Source organism: Pygocentrus nattereri, chromosome 3, assembly GCF_015220715.1.
Source record: "Pygocentrus nattereri isolate fPygNat1 chromosome 3, fPygNat1.pri, whole genome shotgun sequence".
Taxonomy (NCBI): Eukaryota; Metazoa; Chordata; class Actinopteri; order Characiformes; family Serrasalmidae; genus Pygocentrus; species Pygocentrus nattereri.
Genome location: NC_051213.1, coordinates 1,397,171 through 1,418,447, shown reverse-complemented (window position 1 = coordinate 1,418,447; position 21,277 = coordinate 1,397,171). Strand labels below are relative to the sequence as shown.

Sequence of the window (21,277 nt, the reverse complement as noted above, 5' to 3'; positions counted from 1 at the left end):
CAAAAATGACTTGGAAAACATTCTGGTTCCATTGACTTACATTAAAAGTAGAGTAGGTTTTGTCCTTCTCCAGTAAAGTTACTATTTTGGACATACGAGCTCTAAACAATCTCTCTAAACAATAATTGGCCCGAGGAGTTTAGTTGTGTGCACAGTGGTTTAATTATGTGTATGTCAGTAAATAAATGGTTAATAATTCAAATTGTAGCACTGATGTAATTACTATCATGAACAAACTGGTTTAGTTAACCAGGCTGCAGTTTGCAGAGGCCCGTCATTATGAAGTGTTACCCAAAACACTGAATGAGCAGCAGAATAAAAACCGTAAAGACACAAAATCAGCTCAGTTCATCTCATCTCGCCTCGTGTTCTCACGCCTTTACTTGTTTATCAGAGTGTGAATTTGTGAGAGTTTCAAGATACAGACAGGATGTTTGTTTTTGTTCTTTTTCTATTTTTTACAATGACATTTCAAAGACAAGCTTGATATAGGCTACTTTGTTTATGCTGACTCACAATACTACAGATATTAAGCACGATAAGTATTTCCTTTGCATTATTACAAAATATACAGTATTGTACCAGGGTTTGTACTAACTGAAATTCCTTACATCTTTAAGGGTTCCAGGCGTTCAGCTGAAAAAGATATTCGGGTTGGGACACCGTATTAAACGTTTTGAGAATGTGGTATATCTAATTCATCGTCCTTTTGTCACACGCAAACCTACACACACAAAACTTGAATGTACAATAGAAACACCAAAAAAAGAAATAAATCAAATCAAATAAATAAAAAAAAAAAACTTACAGGAGTTTACTGCCATCTTTTTCATCACAGCTACTAAATGCCATTTTTTCACCTATACATATCAGAGAAGACTATTATTCGAGTAGTGAATTTCAAAATATGCACACGCTACATCAAATGTCCGTCCTAATAATGAAAATGAAAGTAACCTCAGTAAGTTCTCCCCAATTGTTCACACATGTGCATCTCATGTTCGCACTGAAACTACATCTCATGTTCTCCAAACTCGTAACTTATGCCTCCAAGACATGAATACAATCAGCTGTGGATCCTGTTAATAACAACAACTTCACACTGTCACATGATGGTGAAGCACTCCAGTAGAACCCTGTTCCAGTGTGTAGCCTAAAGAACACAAATGCAAAAAGTGTTTATTTCACTTGAATTTAAAAGGCTTACTGTAAGCAAACGATACTGTAAACATGCAAAAATACAGCACATTTACTGTACATATGCAAATATGATCTTTTGAAGAAACTGTAAAAAGGTCTTTCATCTGCCTCTTCCATCATCCGATCATCTGTTAATGGTTTGTGGGGACCTGCTACTGGCTGGCGCCGGCACCGAGAGGCTCAGGAGGCATGGCCACGCGAATGGCCATGCATGGAGGCTCATGGTAGGTGCGCACCCTCCTAAAAAAGCGACGTCTCGCTGTGTCTGAAGTTTGCATATGTTATATGTATGTTATTATGTACGGCTTGCTCGTGTGTAGGGGCAGTGTGTTATGCGCTTTCCTACACTGGTGTTTAATAAAGAGCACTTCTCATGGGGGAATCATGGCCTCCCCTGTGTCTACAGAATTTTTTTTGCCATTTGTCACCGGTCATTTTTTGCTATTCAATCCTGGGAAATTTTGCAATAACCAGATTCTCATTATACAGGAGGAATATCAGGACGACTATTGAGAACTTAAGAACATTTAGCCGTGGATTCTCCAGAGGAACCTTTTCAGGAACTCAGAAACCTTTCCACTGATGAAGCCCGTACTTTCCATTCCTGGATCATGTTTACTCTCTCTTCTGTACTTCTGTGGACAAGAAACCGCTGGAGTGGAGGGTGCCGTACCAAACATCACTGACAGGTCGGAGAAAAGCAGCACAGAGCCCTTTTCTCCACCTTCTCCAAAAACCCACACAACCAAATTGTTGGTATGGATGCCACCAGAGCGAATGAGAAAGGACAACCAGGGTTTGACGGAAAAGTGGGCAGAGTAAGTCATACAAGCTTCATCCATGCTGATGAATGCTTTGAGCTGTTGATGCAGGATGAAAGAATCTACCAAACGCAATAATCACATTTTATGTTATTCGTGAATTCAGAAGCCCAAAACCTCCTCCGTTTTGTGGTACATGCTGAAATGATGTAACGGCCATGCAGTTATTTTACATAATGGTCACAGTCACTGCAGTGCAAGTAAAGGCAGAAACTATGCAGGTTTCATTCAGGAAGGTTCTGGAACCTTTCGGTTTAGAGGTGAGGAACTCTGGCGCTGGAGCGATTCCTGCGCAACATGGTGACTGGATTCAACTCAGTTAATTACCAGGCTTAGTTGGGTTGCTTGAGCAAGGAAGTCACCAACATGTGTAGGAATCCAGCACTAAGTTGCCCACCACTGTTGTAGCTCCTCAGAGGGCTCTGTAAGGCTTTTACTACTAAAAAGGTTCCAGAAGACTTTAGCTCTTTAAAAGATCCTGGCTGCACTTGAGTGGTGTTGGAAACTGGGAAATGCGCATGAATGACCAACAAATTCATCTTTATATTGGGTAAACTTGAGGTTCTAGATGATACACTGCTAGGAAACCACTAAACGTGCAGTGAATGTGAAAAACGTTCTCCTGAAGCACTTCAATGTGATCTGTATGCTTTTTAACATGGAAAAGAAAGAATTCTCCGGACCTCCATACTTCCTTTGTGCGTGCGGTGGTCGTATCTATGAACAAACACGTGAACAGAATTTAGTCAGGTTTACTAGTTACCTATCTGGTACCTCCTGATGTGTACCTGAATGCAGCATTAGCTCCTCAAAAGGTTCCAGAAGAGTTTAGCTCCTCAAAAGGTTCCAAAAACATTCGCTCTTGTCCTCAAAAGGTTTTGGAAGGCTTTAAGTCCTCAAAGGGTTCCAGAACTGGTTGAGGGGTTCATATTGGCTCATAGCTGTGAAACCAGACACAGAATCTCCAACATGGTCCAGCACACAGAAGAGCACAGTAGACCATCCAGTCTTCTGTCTTTCCCTTTCTGAAGCATCTGTTTACTCTCGGTGGTCCTTGGCCATAGATTCAAAACCAAATCTCTGCTGCTACTCAGGTGTGTTTTCCAGTAAATTCACCACAATTTCATCTACCTTCCTCTCCTGCAGCCAACTCTACTTCCACTGCTTTGTGTGCTCATATAGGACCTGCCTTAAAGACCTGACTGCAAACCTAACAAACCTACAAATGACACATTTGCAGACGGTATTAAGCTCGACTGTGCTAGAGTTGCCGTTTTGGTCAGGTACATGAGTTTCAAGTAATTGTGCCCAAGTTCCAGTTTTAGTGTGTAAACAATTGGGGAAAACCAACAGGTAACAGGCTTCTTAGCACTCACGTACAAAATTACTATTACATTCATGTACCTACCAACAGGCAAGGGCTGTGACTCAGCAGGAGCCTTTGAGTTCAGCCCCGATCCAGGATTATGGCATGACGTACCATTTCACAGGCAGTTCTGCATACACAAATGCAAACACACAAATACATACACACACACACACACGGTACACTTCTGCTTCAGTTTGTACAAGGTTATTGTAACACAACACTTGTCCACAGGCCTCCTATTTATGTCTCCTTTGCTCTCGTCCCTTCTTCTTCCTTTCCTCTTTAATCCATTCAGCTCGTCATGAGTATGGCTTTGACTCTGCAGTTCCAGATGTTTGCAGTCAGCGTCAGTCTTGGTGCAGCCCTAAGCCCTGAGGTTAGGACTGGGGTTAGCAAACCACCCTTCAGGAGATAGAGAGCACTGGGGAGGTTCAAATATTAGTCCATCATGCTCTTGAAGCGCATCAAATATCCGGAGATATCACCGAGTACAAATCACGCGGCTTGACAAGGTACTTTTGAATCCTGTCTTCTCCACTAAGTGTGCAACCTTTGTTCAACCCAGCATTTCTTTTTAGTCTCCGTTTGTGTTCAAGGCAAGATTTGAGAGACGGACAATGAACTCTGTAGTCCTACTGAGGATTGATGGTACCTGGTTTATGGTACTTCAAGGCAGATCCACTCTGGTCAAGTCTAAACCCACCAGATCCAGACGTGTTTTCAGGTCTTTGAATGGCTGTAAATGAGACTTGGCTTAGGTGCAGTATGGAGAGAACAAAAAGACTTTGTGGCGAAACAGATTAATTAACCTATGATTTTGCTTGTTCGTTGAGCTCCACACCGTCTACTCCCCACTTTCAGGTTTTAAAGGGAGAACTGCATTGTGGGTGATTTAGATCAGCAGGAGTACGTCCTCACTGACCCAGCCTCTCCTCGGCATGTCGGGCTCACTGGGACAAAAACAAAGAATCTGTGTGAAGCATCATACTGACAACTACACTCTTAAAAAAGCACCAAAAAGTGCTATTGTTTCAATGTCAAGCTTGTGATAACACAAGAACCCTTTTCGGTGCTATTTAGAACCCTTTTCAAAAAGGTGCTACATATATATATATGTGAACACACACAGACACACACACACACACACAAAATATTGCCAAAAGTTTTCACTCCCCCATCCAGATCACTGAATTCAGGTGTTCCAGTCTCTTCCATGGCCACAGGTGTATAAAGCCGAGCCCCTCGGCCTGCAGACTGCTTCTACAGACATTAGTGAAAGAATGGGTCGCTCTCAGGAGCTCAGTGAATTCCAGCGTGGTGCCGTGATCGGACGCCACCTGTGCAGCAAGTCCAGTCGTGAAATTTCCTCACTACTAAATATTCCACTGTCAGTGAGATTATAACACAGTGGAAGTGATTGGGAACGACAGCAGCTCAGCCACGAAGTGGTCGGCCACGTAAAATGACAGAGCGGTCAGCGGATGCTGAGGGGCATAGTGCGCAGAGGTCACCGACTTTCTGCAGAGTCCATCACTACAGACCTCCAAACTTCATGTGGCCTTCAGATCAGCTCAAGAACAGCGTAGAGAGCTTCATGGAATGGGTTTCCATGGCCGAGCAGCTGCATCCAAGCCTTACATCACCAAGCGCAGTGCAAAGCGTGGAATGCAGTGGTGTAAAGCGCCGCCACTGGACTCTAGAGCAGTGGAGACGTGTTCTCTGGAGTGACCAATCACGCTTCTCCATCTGGAAATCCGATGGAGGAGTCTGGGTTTAGCGGTTGCCAAGAGACGGTACTTGACTGACTGCCTTGTGCTGAATGTAAAGTTTGGTGGAGGGGGGATCATGGTGTGGGGTGTTTTTCAGGAGTTGGGCTCGGTCCCTTAGTTCCAGTGAAAGGAACTCTTACAGCTTCAGCACCAAGAGATTCTGGACAATTTCATGCTCCCAACTTTGTGGGAACAGTTTGGGGACGGCCCCTTCCTGCTGCAACATGACTGCTCACCAGTGCACAAAGCAGGTCCATAAAGACGTGGATGAGCCAGTTTGGTGTGGAAGAACTTGACCGGCCTGCACAGAGTCCTGACCTCAACTCCATAGAACACCTTTGGGATGAATTAGAGCGGAGACTGTGAGCCAGGTCTTCTCGTCCAACATCAGTGTCTGACCTCACAAATGTGCTTCTGGAAGAACGGCCAAAAATTCCCATAAACACTCCTAACCCTTGTGGAAAGCCTTCCCAGAAGAGCTGAAGCTGTTATAGCTGCAAAGGGTGGGCCGACATCATATTAAATCCTATGGATTAAGAATGGGATCTCACTCAAGTTCATATGCGTTTGAAGTCAGACGAGCGAATACTTTTGGCAATATAGTGTGTGTGTGTGTGTGTGTGTGTACACACAGCAACACGTAGTAGAAAAAGACAAACGTAAGCACACTGGGCCTCATTCACCAACAATTCTTAAGAAAGTTCTTTTTAAAATCCACTTGCACAGCGCTGACAAAGATTCTGACTCACCAGTGTTCTCTAATGTGGGGTTTGTTCTGAGAACAGAAGAACAGAACTAAGAAGTTCTAAGTTCTAAGTTCAGAATCTGCACACAGTCAGGAGCACAAAGGTGAGAACAGTTCTGCGCTTTAAGAACACCTCATAAATCTGACGTAGACTTTGTCTTTGGGTCTTTCTCAAGAACAAATTTAAGAACAAACCTAGCAACATATTGGAGAACGAGGCCCAATTAGGGGAGCAGAATGGCGGAAAAGATGAAATGAAAAAAAACAGACACCTTCACTCTGTACTTTGCGGAGGGTAAGAGGGGGAGTGGCCATGGCGGACGCTCTGATGTTGGCTGGGAGGGTTTCTGAGGAATCTGAAGCCTCCCGGAACATTCTCCTCCACGAAGGCGAGCGCGTAAACGTCTTGCCACCCTCCTGGAAAGCACACATACAGACATTAGGTCACGGGGTGAGATCACATCTAGTCCTTTTAGAGTGAAACTCTAAAACTCAAACTCATTCCTGTTTAAAGGAACCAGAAAGGGAGCCAGCTGTGAAAAATAACGATCGCCATGAAAAAGGAATCAGAAAGTAAACTTTGCAGTTTGATTTGAGTTTTGACGCGTATTCTGCGTTTCATGAAGAAAAGCCAAAGTGAGGTTTGCGTTTTCATTTTAGATTTGGCCGTGAAAAACCAGAATAACGACTAAAATGAAATGACAAATAGGCATCTTCAATTTATTTTTATTTCTGTCACAAACGGCTCGCGCTCATGTGAAAAATGAAATGGCAAATGAAGGCATTTCATTTCATTTCCAATTTTGGCAGGACATTTGCGCAAATGTTTGGAAAAAGAAATGGCAAAAAGAGGTTTTACATTTTATCGTTTTCATTTTCATTTCCTTTTTGGCCGGATTTGCCTCCCAGACATGAGAAGCAATAACAGATTTGACAGATATTCAGTCCACTTCTATGGTGGCCCAAACAGCTTGATGAAAATTAATAAAAAGAAAAAGTTTTGATGCAGAAAATCCACATTTTCTTGTCGCTTATTCTCATAGCGTTTGGTGTATAAAAGGCCTTTAGGCCTCTTGTGCAGCTCCTGAAGTCCTAACCAATGGAAGACCTTGCTTGGCTGTGTCTACCGAGATACCAAAAAAAGGCCCTGGGGGCTCCACGGGTGCACATACACACTCATCGTGTGTGCTTTACCTCATCCAGTCGTCTCTCAGTTGCCATAGAGATAAGAGTACTGAACTCCTTCTCCAGCTGCTGCCGGGCCTGTGGGAAGGAGGACACTAGAGTCAGCATCTCTGCTCTGATTGCATGACAGACTTTTGATGGTCAGTGTTTCTCACTGAGAGACTGAGAGGTGTAATTTGGTACCTGTGTGTTCTGATTGGGGATTTGGAGTAAAAGTGCTAAATCGGTGAAGTCGAAGGTGTCGTCGAGCGCTAACAAAGCACCGTGGACTCCACTTTCCCTCAGATTATCGGCATACTCCTTCAAACCGATCGACTGAACCCACAGCATCACTCGCTCGTTAGACCACACCATCACGTCTACGGAACACAGTGGAAGAGAAAAATAAAGATATATGCAGAGAATGTGTTTATGCTAAGTACTGCGATGTCAGACACATAATAATAATATATAACACAATAATAATAATAATAATAATAATAATAGTTCATCATCACATTTTGAGGAGTGTAATACAGTGCGTCACACTACTCTCCATTACATCAGAGTACTCTACAGTGCGTCACACTACTCTCCATTACATCAGAGTACTCTACGGTGCGTCACACTACTCTCCATTACATCAGAGTACTCTACAGTGCATCACACTACTCTCCATTACATCAGAGTACTCTACGGTGCGTCAGACTACTCTCCATTACATCAGAGTACTCTACGGTGCATCACACTACTCTCCATTACATCAGAGTACTCTACGGTGCGTCAGACTACTCTCCATTACATCAGAGTACTCTACAGTGCATCACACTACTCTCCATTACATCAGAGTACTCTACAGTGCATCACACTACTCTCCATTACATCAGAGTACTCTACGGTGCGTCACACTACTCTCCATTACATCAGAGTACTCTACAGTGCATCACACTACTCTCCATTACATCAGAGTACTCTACGGTGCATCACACTACTCTCCATTACATCAGAGTACTCTACGGTGCGTCAGACTACTCTCCATTACATCAGAGTACTCTACGGTGCGTCAGACTACTCTCCATTACATCAGAGTACTCTACGGTGCATCACACTACTCTCCATTACATCAGAGTACTCTACGGTGCGTCAGACTACTCTCCATTACATCAGAGTATTCTACAGTGCATCACACTACTCTCCATTACATCAGAGTACTCTACGGTGCGTCACACTACTCTCCATTACATCAGAGTACTCTACAGTGCATCACACTACTCTCCATTACATCAGAGTACTCTACGGTGCGTCACACTACTCTCCATTACATCAGAGTACTCTACAGTGCGTCACACTACTCTCCATTACATCAGAGTACTCTACAGTGCATCAGACTACTCTCCATTACATCAGAGTACTCTACAGTGCGTCACACTACTCTCCATTACATCAGAGTACTCTACAGTGCGTCACACTACTCTCCATTACATCAGAGTACTCTACAGTGCGTCACACTACTCTCCATTACATCAGAGTACTCTACGGTGCGTCACACTACTCTCCATTACATCAGAGTACTCTACGGTGCGTCACACTACTCTCCATTACATCAGAGTACTCTACAGTGCATCACACTACTCTCCATTACATCAGAGTACTCTACGGTGCATCACACTACTCTCCATTACATCAGAGTACTCTACGGTGCGTCAGACTACTCTCCATTACATCAGAGTACTCTACGGTGCGTCACACTACTCTCCATTACATCAGAGTACTCTACAGTGCATCACACTACTCTCCATTACATCAGAGTACTCTACAGTGCATCACACTACTCTCCATTACATCAGAGTACTCTACGGTGCGTCAGACTACTCTCCATTACATCAGAGTATTCTACAGTGCATCACACTACTCTCCATTACATCAGAGTACTCTACGGTGCGTCACACTACTCTCCATTACATCAGAGTACTCTACAGTGCATCACACTACTCTCCATTACATCAGAGTACTCTACGGTGCGTCACACTACTCTCCATTACATCAGAGTACTCTACAGTGCGTCACACTACTCTCCATTACATCAGAGTACTCTACAGTGCATCAGACTACTCTCCATTACATCAGAGTACTCTACAGTGCGTCACACTACTCTCCATTACATCAGAGTACTCTACAGTGCGTCACACTACTCTCCATTACATCAGAGTACTCTACAGTGCGTCACACTATTCTCCATTACATCAGAGTACTCTACGGTGCGTCACACTACTCTCCATTACATCAGAGTACTCTACGGTGCGTCACACTACTCTCCATTACATCAGAGTACTCTACAGTGCATCACACTACTCTCCATTACATCAGAGTACTCTACAGTGCGTCACACTACTCTCCATTACATCAGAGTACTCTACGGTGCGTCACACTACTCTCCATTACATCAGAGTACTCTACAGTGCATCACACTACTCTCCATTACATCAGAGTACTCTACGGTGCATCACACTACTCTCCATTACATCAGAGTACTCTACGGTGCGTCAGACTACTCTCCATTACATCAGAGTACTCTACGGTGCGTCAGACTACTCTCCATTACATCAGAGTACTCTACAGTGCATCACACTACTCTCCATTACATCAGAGTACTCTACAGTGCATCACACTACTCTCCATTACATCAGAGTACTCTACGGTGCGTCAGACTACTCTCCATTACATCAGAGTACTCTACAGTGCATCACACTACTCTCCATTACATCAGAGTACTCTACGGTGCGTCACACTACTCTCCATTACATCAGAGTACTCTACAGTGCATCACACTACTCTCCATTACATCAGAGTACTCTACGGTGCGTCACACTACTCTCCATTACATCAGAGTACTCTACAGTGCGTCACACTACTCTCCATTACATCAGAGTACTCTACAGTGCATCAGACTACTCTCCATTACATCAGAGTACTCTACAGTGCGTCACACTACTCTCCATTACATCAGAGTACTCTACAGTGCGTCACACTACTCTCCATTACATCAGAGTACTCTACAGTGCGTCACACTACTCTCCATTACATCAGAGTACTCTACGGTGCGTCACACTACTCTCCATTACATCAGAGTACTCTACGGTGCGTCACACTACTCTCCATTACATCAGAGTACTCTACAGTGCATCACACTACTCTCCATTACATCAGAGTACTCTACAGTGCGTCACACTACTCTCCATTACATCAGAGTACTCTACGGTGCGTCACACTACTCTCCATTACATCAGAGTACTCTACAGTGCATCACACTACTCTCCATTACATCAGAGTACTCTACGGTGCATCACACTACTCTCCATTACATCAGAGTACTCTACGGTGCGTCAGACTACTCTCCATTACATCAGAGTACTCTACGGTGCGTCAGACTACTCTCCATTACATCAGAGTACTCTACAGTGCATCACACTACTCTCCATTACATCAGAGTACTCTACGGTGCATCACACTACTCTCCATTACATCAGAGTACTCTACGGTGCGTCAGACTACTCTCCATTACATCAGAGTACTCTACGGTGCGTCAGACTACTCTCCATTACATCAGAGTACTCTACAGTGCATCACACTACTCTCCATTACATCAGAGTACTCTACAGTGCATCACACTACTCTCCATTACATCAGAGTACTCTACGGTGCGTCAGACTACTCTCCATTACATCAGAGTATTCTACAGTGCATCACACTACTCTCCATTACATCAGAGTACTCTACGGTGCGTCACACTACTCTCCATTACATCAGAGTACTCTACAGTGCATCACACTACTCTCCATTACATCAGAGTACTCTACGGTGCGTCACACTACTCTCCATTACATCAGAGTACTCTACAGTGCGTCACACTACTCTCCATTACATCAGAGTACTCTACAGTGCATCAGACTACTCTCCATTACATCAGAGTACTCTACAGTGCGTCACACTACTCTCCATTACATCAGAGTACTCTACAGTGCGTCACACTACTCTCCATTACATCAGAGTACTCTACGGTGCGTCACACTACTCTCCATTACATCAGAGTACTCTACGGTGCGTCACACTACTCTCCATTACATCAGAGTACTCTACGGTGCGTCACACTACTCTCAATTACATCAGAGTACTCTACAGTGCATCACACTACTCTCCATTACATCAGAGTACTCTACGGTGCGTCACACTACTCTCCATTACATCAGAGTACTCTACGGTGCGTCACACTACTCTCCATTACATCAGAGTACTCTACAGTGCATCACACTACTCTCCATTACATCAGAGTACTCTACGGTGCATCACACTACTCTCCATTACATCAGAGTACTCTACGGTGCGTCAGACTACTCTCCATTACATCAGAGTACTCTACGGTGCGTCAGACTACTCTCCATTACATCAGAGTACTCTACGGTGCGTCAGACTACTCTCCATTACATCAGAGTACTCTACAGTGCATCACACTACTCTCCATTACATCAGAGTACTCTACAGTGCATCACACTACTCTCCATTACATCAGAGTACTCTACGGTGCGTCAGACTACTCTCCATTACATCAGAGTATTCTACAGTGCATCACACTACTCTCCATTACATCAGAGTACTCTACGGTGCGTCACACTACTCTCCATTACATCAGAGTACTCTACAGTGCATCACACTACTCTCCATTACATCAGAGTACTCTACGGTGCGTCACACTACTCTCCATTACATCAGAGTACTCTACAGTGCGTCACACTACTCTCCATTACATCAGAGTACTCTACAGTGCGTCACACTACTCTCCATTACATCAGAGTACTCTACAGTGCGTCACACTACTCTCCATTACATCAGAGTACTCTACGGTGCGTCACACTACTCTCCATTACATCAGAGTACTCTACGGTGCGTCACACTACTCTCCATTACATCAGAGTACTCTACAGTGCATCACACTACTCTCCATTACATCAGAGTACTCTACGGTGCGTCACACTACTCTCCATTACATCAGAGTACTCTACAGTGCATCAGACTACTCTCCATTACATCAGAGTACTCTACAGTGCGTCACACTACTCTCCATTACATCAGAGTACTCTACAGTGCGTAACACTACTCTCCATTACATCAGAGTACTCTACGGTGCGTCACACTACTCTCCATTACATCAGAGTACTCTACAGTGTAAGCAGCGTAACACACTTTAGAGTGATTTGATTAAATGGAGAGTAGTGTAATCTACTGTTTTCTAAAGTCCTTGTACTGTAAAGTACTGTAATGTGACAGAGCAGTAACGAGTGTTTGATGTAACTCAGTAATGTAGTTTGTACCGTGGCAGATACTGTATTCTTCTTAACTCAGGCAATGTGATCAGTAATGCGATGCAGCACTACACTGCCCTGTATTGTGATGCATCACAGAGTATTGCTGTTACCTTGATTTTCATTCTGGCTCTCCTCCCTCCGTCTCTCCAGCTCTTTTCTGTCATAGTTTAAACGCTTCAGACACATAATGCCGTAATGCAAACTCACCCTGAGAGACCGAGATCAACAAACAGGAGAGAGAAGATGAAGAAAGATGTCAGTTAATGGAGCAGTTCAGCGAAATTCACCCCCATACCCAGTCAGCCACTTTTCAGCCACTTTTCAGTCGGCAGCTCTGACAGAAGAGAAGCTGAACAACCTGGAATCAGCCAGAAATGAACCCAACACCATTCGCCAAACTAAACGGGCTGTAAGAAGCTTTACAGACCGGCTGGAACAAAACAACATTAATACTGATCTGGACAAACTGACCAAACTGAGCTGAACCTGATATTGGTTCAGTTTTATGGCTCAGTCTGATTTGGTCCGACTCTGAAGATCAGACACGTCTGGCGAATGGTGTTGGGTTCATTTCTGGCTGATTCCAGGTTGTTCAGCTGTTCTTCTGTCACAGCTGCCGACTGAAAAGCTGCTCAGTGGAGACGACAGTTTGGGAATTTAGTGTAAGGAGCTGGAGAACGAACTGCCGGCTGAGCAGCGAGTGGGCGGAGCTCGTTACTCTGACGTAGCAACGAGCTGCTCGTTAAGGAGCTGTAATTAGGAGGAAGGAGCTGAACATTAAAACATATTAAACGCCGCGTTCACGGCCAGTTTATTCATTTCTTACTGTATTTATTTAACTGCTGTATTAAAGCAGCAGAGCACTCCAGGAGGGAGTTATCACCAATAACATCACGGCTGAGATGATCTACGGCCACCAGATCAACAACTAGGAGCTGGAAGGAAAAAGAGCTGACCTGTGGAAACTGTCCACCATCTTCAGCTGCCCCCTCAACTCCTTCTTTGTGAGATGGTCCAGCATACGTGCGTCCACTAGAGACTCCATGAAGTAACTGCGATACTGAGGCAGGCCGAGGCTCGGCAACCATTCGTTACCCAACCACTCATGATTCATATCCCCATAGGCCAGGATCTACACAAAAGTATACAATACATGCATATTCATATTTGGAATGACTCATGTTAGGTAATGAATAATTCATGGTTATTTACTATAATGTAGAGTAGACAGTAAATATTTGAGTGTAAATACTAAATATAGTAGATACTGAATAATCTTTAGTACTTATGGGATCATTTATCATAGTAATTTGAAAATTGACAGTAGATAATAATTCATGGCAGATACTAAATAATTCAACAGTAAATATGAATGATGTTGTAACTACCTGGTTTTCAGGTTAATGGAATAATAATCCTGAAGATTAAGGAGATAAACAAACCCTGGGAAAGTAGCGTTTGATATTGTCAGTGAAAGCTAAGCAGACACACCTGATCCCAGCTGATCTCCTTCTGCTCCTGCAGAGACACGAGCGAGCACAGAGAGAGAAGCACAAAGACAAGGGGTTAGGGTTAGTGAGGAAGGGTTTAGGGGCTAGGGAAGAGGATTAGGGATTCGTGAGGATCGTTTTAGGGGTTAATGAATAAGCATTAGGGGTTAGTGAGGAAGAATTTAGAAGTTAGGGAATAGGGGTTAATGAGGTAGGATTAGGGTTAAGGGATTAAAGATTAGGCATTAGTGAGGAAGGTTTTAGGCATTAGGGAATCGGGGTTGATGAGGAAGGTTTAGGGGTTAGGGAATAAAGGTTATGGGTTGGTGAGAAAGAGTTTGGGGTTATGGAATAAACATTGGAGGAAAGCAAGGAAGTTTTAGGAATTAGGGAATAAAGGTTAGGGGTTAATGAGAGTTTAGGGGTTTGGGAAGAAAGATTAGGAACTGGTGAGGAAGTGTTTAGGGTTAAGGGATTAGAGGTTAGTGAGGAAGGATTTAGGAATTAGGGAATAAAGATTAGGGTTTGGCAAGAAAGCATTTAGGGGTTAGGGAATAAGGATTAGGGGTTAATGAAGGTTTATGGTTTAGGAAAAAAAGATTATGGATTAATGATGAAGTGTTTAGGGTTACAGGATTAAGGATTAGGCGTTAGTGAGGAAGGGTTTAGGCATTAGGGAATCGGGGTTAATGAGGAAGGTTTAGGGGTTAGGGGAAAAGGATTAGGGATTAATGACAAAGTATTTAGGGTTAAGTCATTAAGGATTAGGCGTTAGTGAGGAAGTGTTTAGGGATTAAGGATTAGGGATTAGTGAGGAAGGGTTTAGGCATTAGGCAATCGGGGTTAATGAGGAAGGTTTAGGGGTTAGGGGAAAAGAATTAGGGATTAATGACAAAGTATTTAGGGTTAAGGGATTAGGATGTTAGTGGGCAAGGGTTTAGAGGTTAGGGAATAAAGGTTATGGGTTGGTGAGAAAGAGTTTGGGGTTATGGAATAAACATTAGAGGAAAGCAAGGAAGGTTTTAGGAATTAGGGAATAAAGGTTAGGGGTTAATGAGAGTTTAGGGGTTAGGGAAGAAAGATTAGGAACTGGTGAGGAAGTGTTTAGGGTTAAGGGATTAGAGGTTAGGTTGGAAGGGTTTAGGGATTAAGGATACAGAAAATTGCTATATGTTAATATTCAGGGAACCTACGGACGCTGGAGGTAATCTGTGGGTTAGAGGCAGTTAGTCAGCGGAATAAAGCTTCTCGAGCGAGAGACAGAACGAGTGCAGAGAGAGAGAGAGAGAGTGAAAGAACTGAAGAACAAAACAGAAAACAAAACAACCTTCACCCATACACTCCCACACAGCACAGAACAAAAGACGTGGCCTTTATTTAAAATAAAAAGCCAAATAAACAAGCAGAACTAAATAATAAACAATACAGCAAGAATGAACACAAAATACAGTGAAAATAAAAAAAATTTGATGAATAAAAAAATGAGATTTTCACATGTGCAAAAACAAACAGATGCTGCATATTTATATACATAAACAACATAAACAGAAAATCTCTCAGCAAAAAGAAAAAAATAAAATGATACAGTCTCTCAAATATTCATCCAAACCAAAGTCCCACAGTCAGAAAGACTCAGTAATTAAATCCTCTGTGCTTTGTTGATGTTGGTCTAACAGTTAAAACCCAGAGTGAAAGGTTTGAAATGAATCAGACTGGACAGACGTGCAGGACTGCACTGCCCACACTGCTCTACCTACAGGGAGAGTTTACATGCAGAAATAAGAGCCTGAATGCAGTTATAATACGACATGAGCCACAATGGAGACACAGATTGTCCAGGAGATGTGATGTTGCCTGTCAAACAAACGAGTGAATGAATAAAGGAATAACACATATAATAAAAGACTAAAAGTAGCTCATTCAGTAGATAAATGAATATGATAAAACACATTTTTATTACACAGATTAAGGAAATTGAACTCACTGGTTTTGTGGCTGCAGCCAGAGACTCCATCTCCTCATGGGTCATCCAAATATTACTGGTGGACTGAAAAAAAAAAAGACTTAAAATGCTGGTAAACCTAAAGCTCTGCTATATAACAACATAACATGTGGCGTGTAATGAAATATTAATACTGAAATATTAATACGGGAGACATTCGGGTGCTGACAAATAATACACGGACATATAAACACAGCATTTCATATCACACATCACTGCTGTCCAAACAAAACCAAGGCCGGGCCCCTTTCACCCCTCACCCCTACAGTGACTTTAAAAGTAGAGTATGTTTTGGACAAATGAGAGCTGGATGAATGAATGAGTTAGTGATAAATGAGTGAGTGATGGATGAATGAGTGAGAGTTGGATGAATGAGTGAGTGAGGGATGAATGAGTGAGCTAGTGATAAATGAGTGAGTGATGGATGAATGAGTGAGCTAGTGATAAATGAGTGAGTGATGGATGAATGAGTGAGCTAGTGATTAATGAATGAGGGATAGATGAATACGTGATGAATGAATGAGTGAGAGTTGGATGAATGAGTGAATGATGGATGAACGAGTGAGCGAGTGACAAATGAATGAGTGATGGATGAATGAGTGAAAGATGAATGAGTTAGTGCTAAAATATTGAGTAATAAATGAGTGAGTGATGGATGAATGAATAAATGATGAATGAATGGATGAATGGGGGAGTGATGGATGAATGAGTGAGTTAGTGATAATTGAGGGAGTTATGGATTAATGAGTGTGTGATAAATGAGTGAGTGATGGATGAATGAGTTTGATGAATGAATTAGCGATAAATGAGAGTGATGGATGAATGAATAAGTGATGAATGAATGGAAGAATGGGTGGGTGATGGATGAATGAGTGAGAGTTTGATAAATGAGTGAGTGATGGATGAATGAGTGAGTGAGGGATGAATGAGTGAGTGATGGATGAATGAGTCAGTTAGTGATGAATGAGTGAGTGATGGGTGAATGGGTGAGTGATGGATGAATGAGTGAGAGTTGTCCTGCTCCTGTAAACTTACCATGTTGGGAATACGAGGTTTCCTTTCGACAGCAGCGACATGGATGTCATGTCTGTGTGTGTGTGTGTGTGTGTGTGTGTGTGTGTGTGTGTGTGTACGTACCGAGCGTGTGCTGGCGGGAGCTGAGGGGCTGGTGAGGGAGACCATCTCCTGGATGGCGAGCCGGAGCTTTAGGCGGTGGAGCGGGTTACTGATACCGATCTCTCTCTGGATCTCCGTGTCTGACAAGTTCGCCATCACCGCGCCGCTCTTCACATTAGTGCGACACGCAGCCACGTACCACGCCGGCATGCCCACCCACAGCTGCCACACAAAGAGGAGAGTACGCTTCAGTCTATATCACATTATAACAGACTTCACTCCCTCAGAGGAGAGTACGCTTCAGTCTATATCACATTATAACAGACTTCACTCCCTCAGAGGAGAGTACGCTTCAGTCCATATCACATTATAACACACTTCACTCCCTCAGAGGAGAGTACGCTTCAGTCTATAACACATTATAACAGACTTCACTCCCTCAGAGGAGAGTACGCTTCAGTCTATATCACATTATAACAGACTTCACTCCCTCAGAGGAGAGTACGCTTCAGTCTATATCACATTATAACAGACTTCACTCCCTCAGAGGAGAGTACGCTTCAGTCTATATCACATTATAACAGACTTCACTCCCTCAGAGGAGAGTACGCTTCAGTCTATAACACATTATAACAGACTTCACTCCCTCAGAGGAGAGTACGCTTCAGTCTATAACACATTATAACAGACTTCACTCCCTCAGAGGAGAGTACGCTTCAGTCTATAACACATTATAACAGACTTCACTCCCTCAGAGGAGAGTACGCTTCAGTCTATAACACATTATAACAGACTTCACTCCCTCAGAGGAGAGTACGCTTCAGTCTATATCACATTATAACACACTTCACTCCCTCAGAGGAGAGTACGCTTCAGTCTATATCACATTATAACACACTTCACTCCCTCAGAGGAGAGTACGCTTCAGTCCATATCACATTATAACAGACTTCACTCCCTCAGAGGAGAGTACGCTTCAGTCCATATCACATTATAACACACTTCACTCCCTCAGAGGAGAGTACGCTTCAGTCTATAACACATTATAACAGACTTCACTCCCTCAGAGGAGAGTACGCTTCAGTCCATATCACATTATAACACACTTCACTCCCTCAGAGGAGAGTACGCTTCAGTCCATATCACATTATAACAGACTTCACTCCCTCAGAGGAGAGTACGCTTCAGTCTATATCACATTATAACAGACTTCACTCCCTCAGAGGAGAGTACGCTTCAGTCCATATCACATTATAACAGACTTCACTCCCTCAGAGGAGAGTACGCTTCAGTCTATAACACATTATAACAGACTTCACTCCCTCAGAGGAGAGTACGCTTCAGTCTATAACACATTATAACAGACTTCACTCCCTCAGAGGAGAGTACGCTTCAGTCTATAACACATTATAACAGACTTCACTCCCTCAGAGGAGAGTACGCTTCAGTCTATATCACATTATAACAGACTTCACTCCCTCAGAGGAGAGTACGCTTCAGTCTATATCACATTATAACAGACTTCACTCCCTCAGAGGAGAGTACGCTTCAGTCTATATCACATTATAACAGACTTCACTCCCTCAGAGGAGAGTACGCTTCAGTCCACATCACATTATAACAGACTTCACTCCCTCAGAGGAGAGTACGCTTCAGTCCATATCACATTATAACAGACTTCACTCCCTCAGAGGAGAGTACGCTTCAGTCTATAACACATTATAACAGACTTCACTCCCTCAGAGGAGAGTACGCTTCAGTCCATATCACATTATAACAGACTTCACTCCCTCAGAGGAGAGTACGCTTCAGTCTATATCACATTATAACAGACTTCACTCCCTCAGAGGAGAGTACGCTTCAGTCCATATCACATTATAACAGACTTCACTCCCTCAGAGGAGAGTACGCTTCAGTCCATATCACATTATAACAGCACTTCACTCCCTCAGAGGAGAGTACGCTTCAGTCCATATCACATTATAACAGACTTCACTCCCTCAGAGGAGAGTACGCTTCAGTCTATATCACATTATAACAGACTTCACTCCCTCAGAGGAGAGTACGCTTCAGTCCATATCACATTATAACAGACTTCACTCCCTCAGAGGAGAGTACGCTTCAGTCCATATCACATTATAACAGACTTCACTCCCTCAGAGGAGAGTACGCTTCAGTCCATATCACATTATAACACACTTCACTCCCTCAGAGGAGAGTACGCTTCAGTCCATATCACATTATAACACACTTCACTCCCTCAGAGGAGAGTACGCTTCAGTCTATAACACATTATAACAGACTTCACTCCCTCAGAGGAGAGTACGCTTCAGTCCATATCACATTATAACACACTTCACTCCCTCAGAGGAGAGTACGCTTCAGTCTATAACACATTATAACAGACTTCACTCCCTCAGAGGAGAGTACGCTTCAGTCCATATCACATTATAACAGACTTCACTCCCTCAGAGGAGAGTACGCTTCAGTCTATATCACATTATAACAGACTTCACTCCCTCAGAGGAGAGTACGCTTCAGTCCATATCACATTATAACAGACTTCACTCCCTCAGAGGAGAGTACGCTTCAGTCCATATCACATTATAACAGACTTCACTCCCTCAGAGGAGAGTACGCTTCAGTCTATAACACATTATAACAGACTTCACTCCCTCAGAGGAGAGTACGCTTCAGTCTATAACACATTATAACAGACTTCACTCCCTCAGAGGAGAGTACGCTTCAGTCTATATCACATTATAACAGACTTCACTCCCTCAGAGGAGAGTACGCTTCAGTCTATATCACATTATAACAGACTTCACTCCCTCAGAGGAGAGTACGCTTCAGTCTATATCACATTATAACAGACTTCACTCCCTCAGAGGAGAGTACGCTTCAGTCTATATCACATTATAACAGACTTCACTCCCTCAGAGGAGAGTACGCTTCAGTCCACATCACATTATAACAGACTTCACTCCCTCAGAGGAGATTACGCTTCAGTCCATATCACATTATAACAGACTTCACTCCCTCAGAGGAGAGTACGCTTCAGTCTATAACACATTATAACAGACTTCACTCCCTCAGAGGAGAGTACGCTTCAGTCCATATCACATTATAACAGACTTCACTCCCTCAGAGGAGAGTACGCTTCAGTCTATATCACATTATAACAGACTTCACTCCCTCAGAGGAGAGTACGCTTCAGTCCATATCACATTATAACAGACTTCACTCCCTCAGAGGAGAGTACGCTTCAGTCCATATCACATTATAACACACTTCACTCCCTCAGAGGAGAGTACGCTTCAGTCCATATCACATTATAACAGACTTCACTCCCTCAGAGGAGAGTACGCTTCAGTCTATATCACATTATAACAGACTTCACTCCCTCAGAGAAGAGTACGCTTCAGTCTATATCACATTATAACAGACTTCACTCCCTCAGAGGAGAGTACGCTTCAGTCTATATCACATTATAACAGACTTCACTCCCTCAGAGGAGAGTACGCTTCAGTCCATATCACATTATAACAGACTTCACTCCCTTAGAGGAGAGTACGCTTCAGTCTATATCACATTATAACACACTTCACTCCCTCAGAGGAGAGTACGCTTCAGTCCATATCACATTATAACACACTTCACTCCCTCAGAGGAGAGTACGCTTCAGTCTATAACACATTATAACAGACTTCACTCCCTCAGAGGAGAGTACGCTTCAGTCTATATCACATTATAACAGACTTCAGTCCCTCAGAGGAGAGTACGCTTCAGTCTATATCACATTATAACAGACTTCACTCCCTCAGAGGAGAGTACGCTTCAGTCTATAACACATTATAACAGACTTCACTCCCTCAGAGGAGAGTACGCTTCAGTCTATATCACATTATAACAGACTTCACTCCCTCAGAGGAGAGTACGCTTCAGTCCACATCACATTATAACACACTTCACTCCCTCAGAGGAGAGTACGCTTCAGTCCATATCACATTATAACAGACTTCACTCCCTCAGAGGAGAGTACGCTTCAGTCTATATCACATTATAACAGACTTCACTCCCTCAGAGGAGAGTACGCTTCAGTCAATATCACATTATAACAGACTTCACTCCCTCAGAGGAGAGTACGCTTCAGTCAATATCACATTATAACAGACTTCACTCCCTCAGAGGAGAGTACGCTTCAGTCCATATCACATTATAACAGACTTCACTCCCTCAGA

General features: G+C 43.2%; 1 protein-coding gene across 4 annotated transcripts in view; it reads right to left on the bottom strand.

Moving 5' to 3' along the window:
- Positions 1-338: 338 nt before the first annotated feature.
- LOC108415563 (liprin-alpha-3-like) overlaps positions 339-21,277 on the bottom strand; it is an 80,760-nt gene continuing 59,821 nt past the window's right edge. For 2 of the 4 annotated variants that reach the window (XM_037536983.1, XM_037536984.1), the window contains 9 exons: positions 17,058-17,258; positions 15,903-15,965; positions 13,920-13,946; positions 13,385-13,560; positions 12,539-12,636; positions 7,273-7,448; positions 7,099-7,167; positions 6,177-6,321; positions 339-4,340 (listed from right to left, as the gene is read on the bottom strand). In XM_037536983.1, coding sequence (XP_037392880.1) covers positions 4,288-4,340; positions 6,177-6,321; positions 7,099-7,167; positions 7,273-7,448; positions 12,539-12,636; positions 13,385-13,560; positions 13,920-13,946; positions 15,903-15,965; positions 17,058-17,258 — 1,008 coding nt within the window. In that variant the 3' untranslated portion in view covers positions 339-4,287. Of the gene's footprint in view, positions 4,341-6,176; positions 6,322-7,098; positions 7,168-7,272; positions 7,449-12,538; positions 12,637-13,384; positions 13,561-13,919; positions 13,947-15,433; positions 15,773-15,902; positions 15,966-17,057; positions 17,259-21,277 lie in introns of those variants that run through there. The other 2 variants (XR_005130082.1, XM_037536985.1) reach the window with 2 other exon arrangements.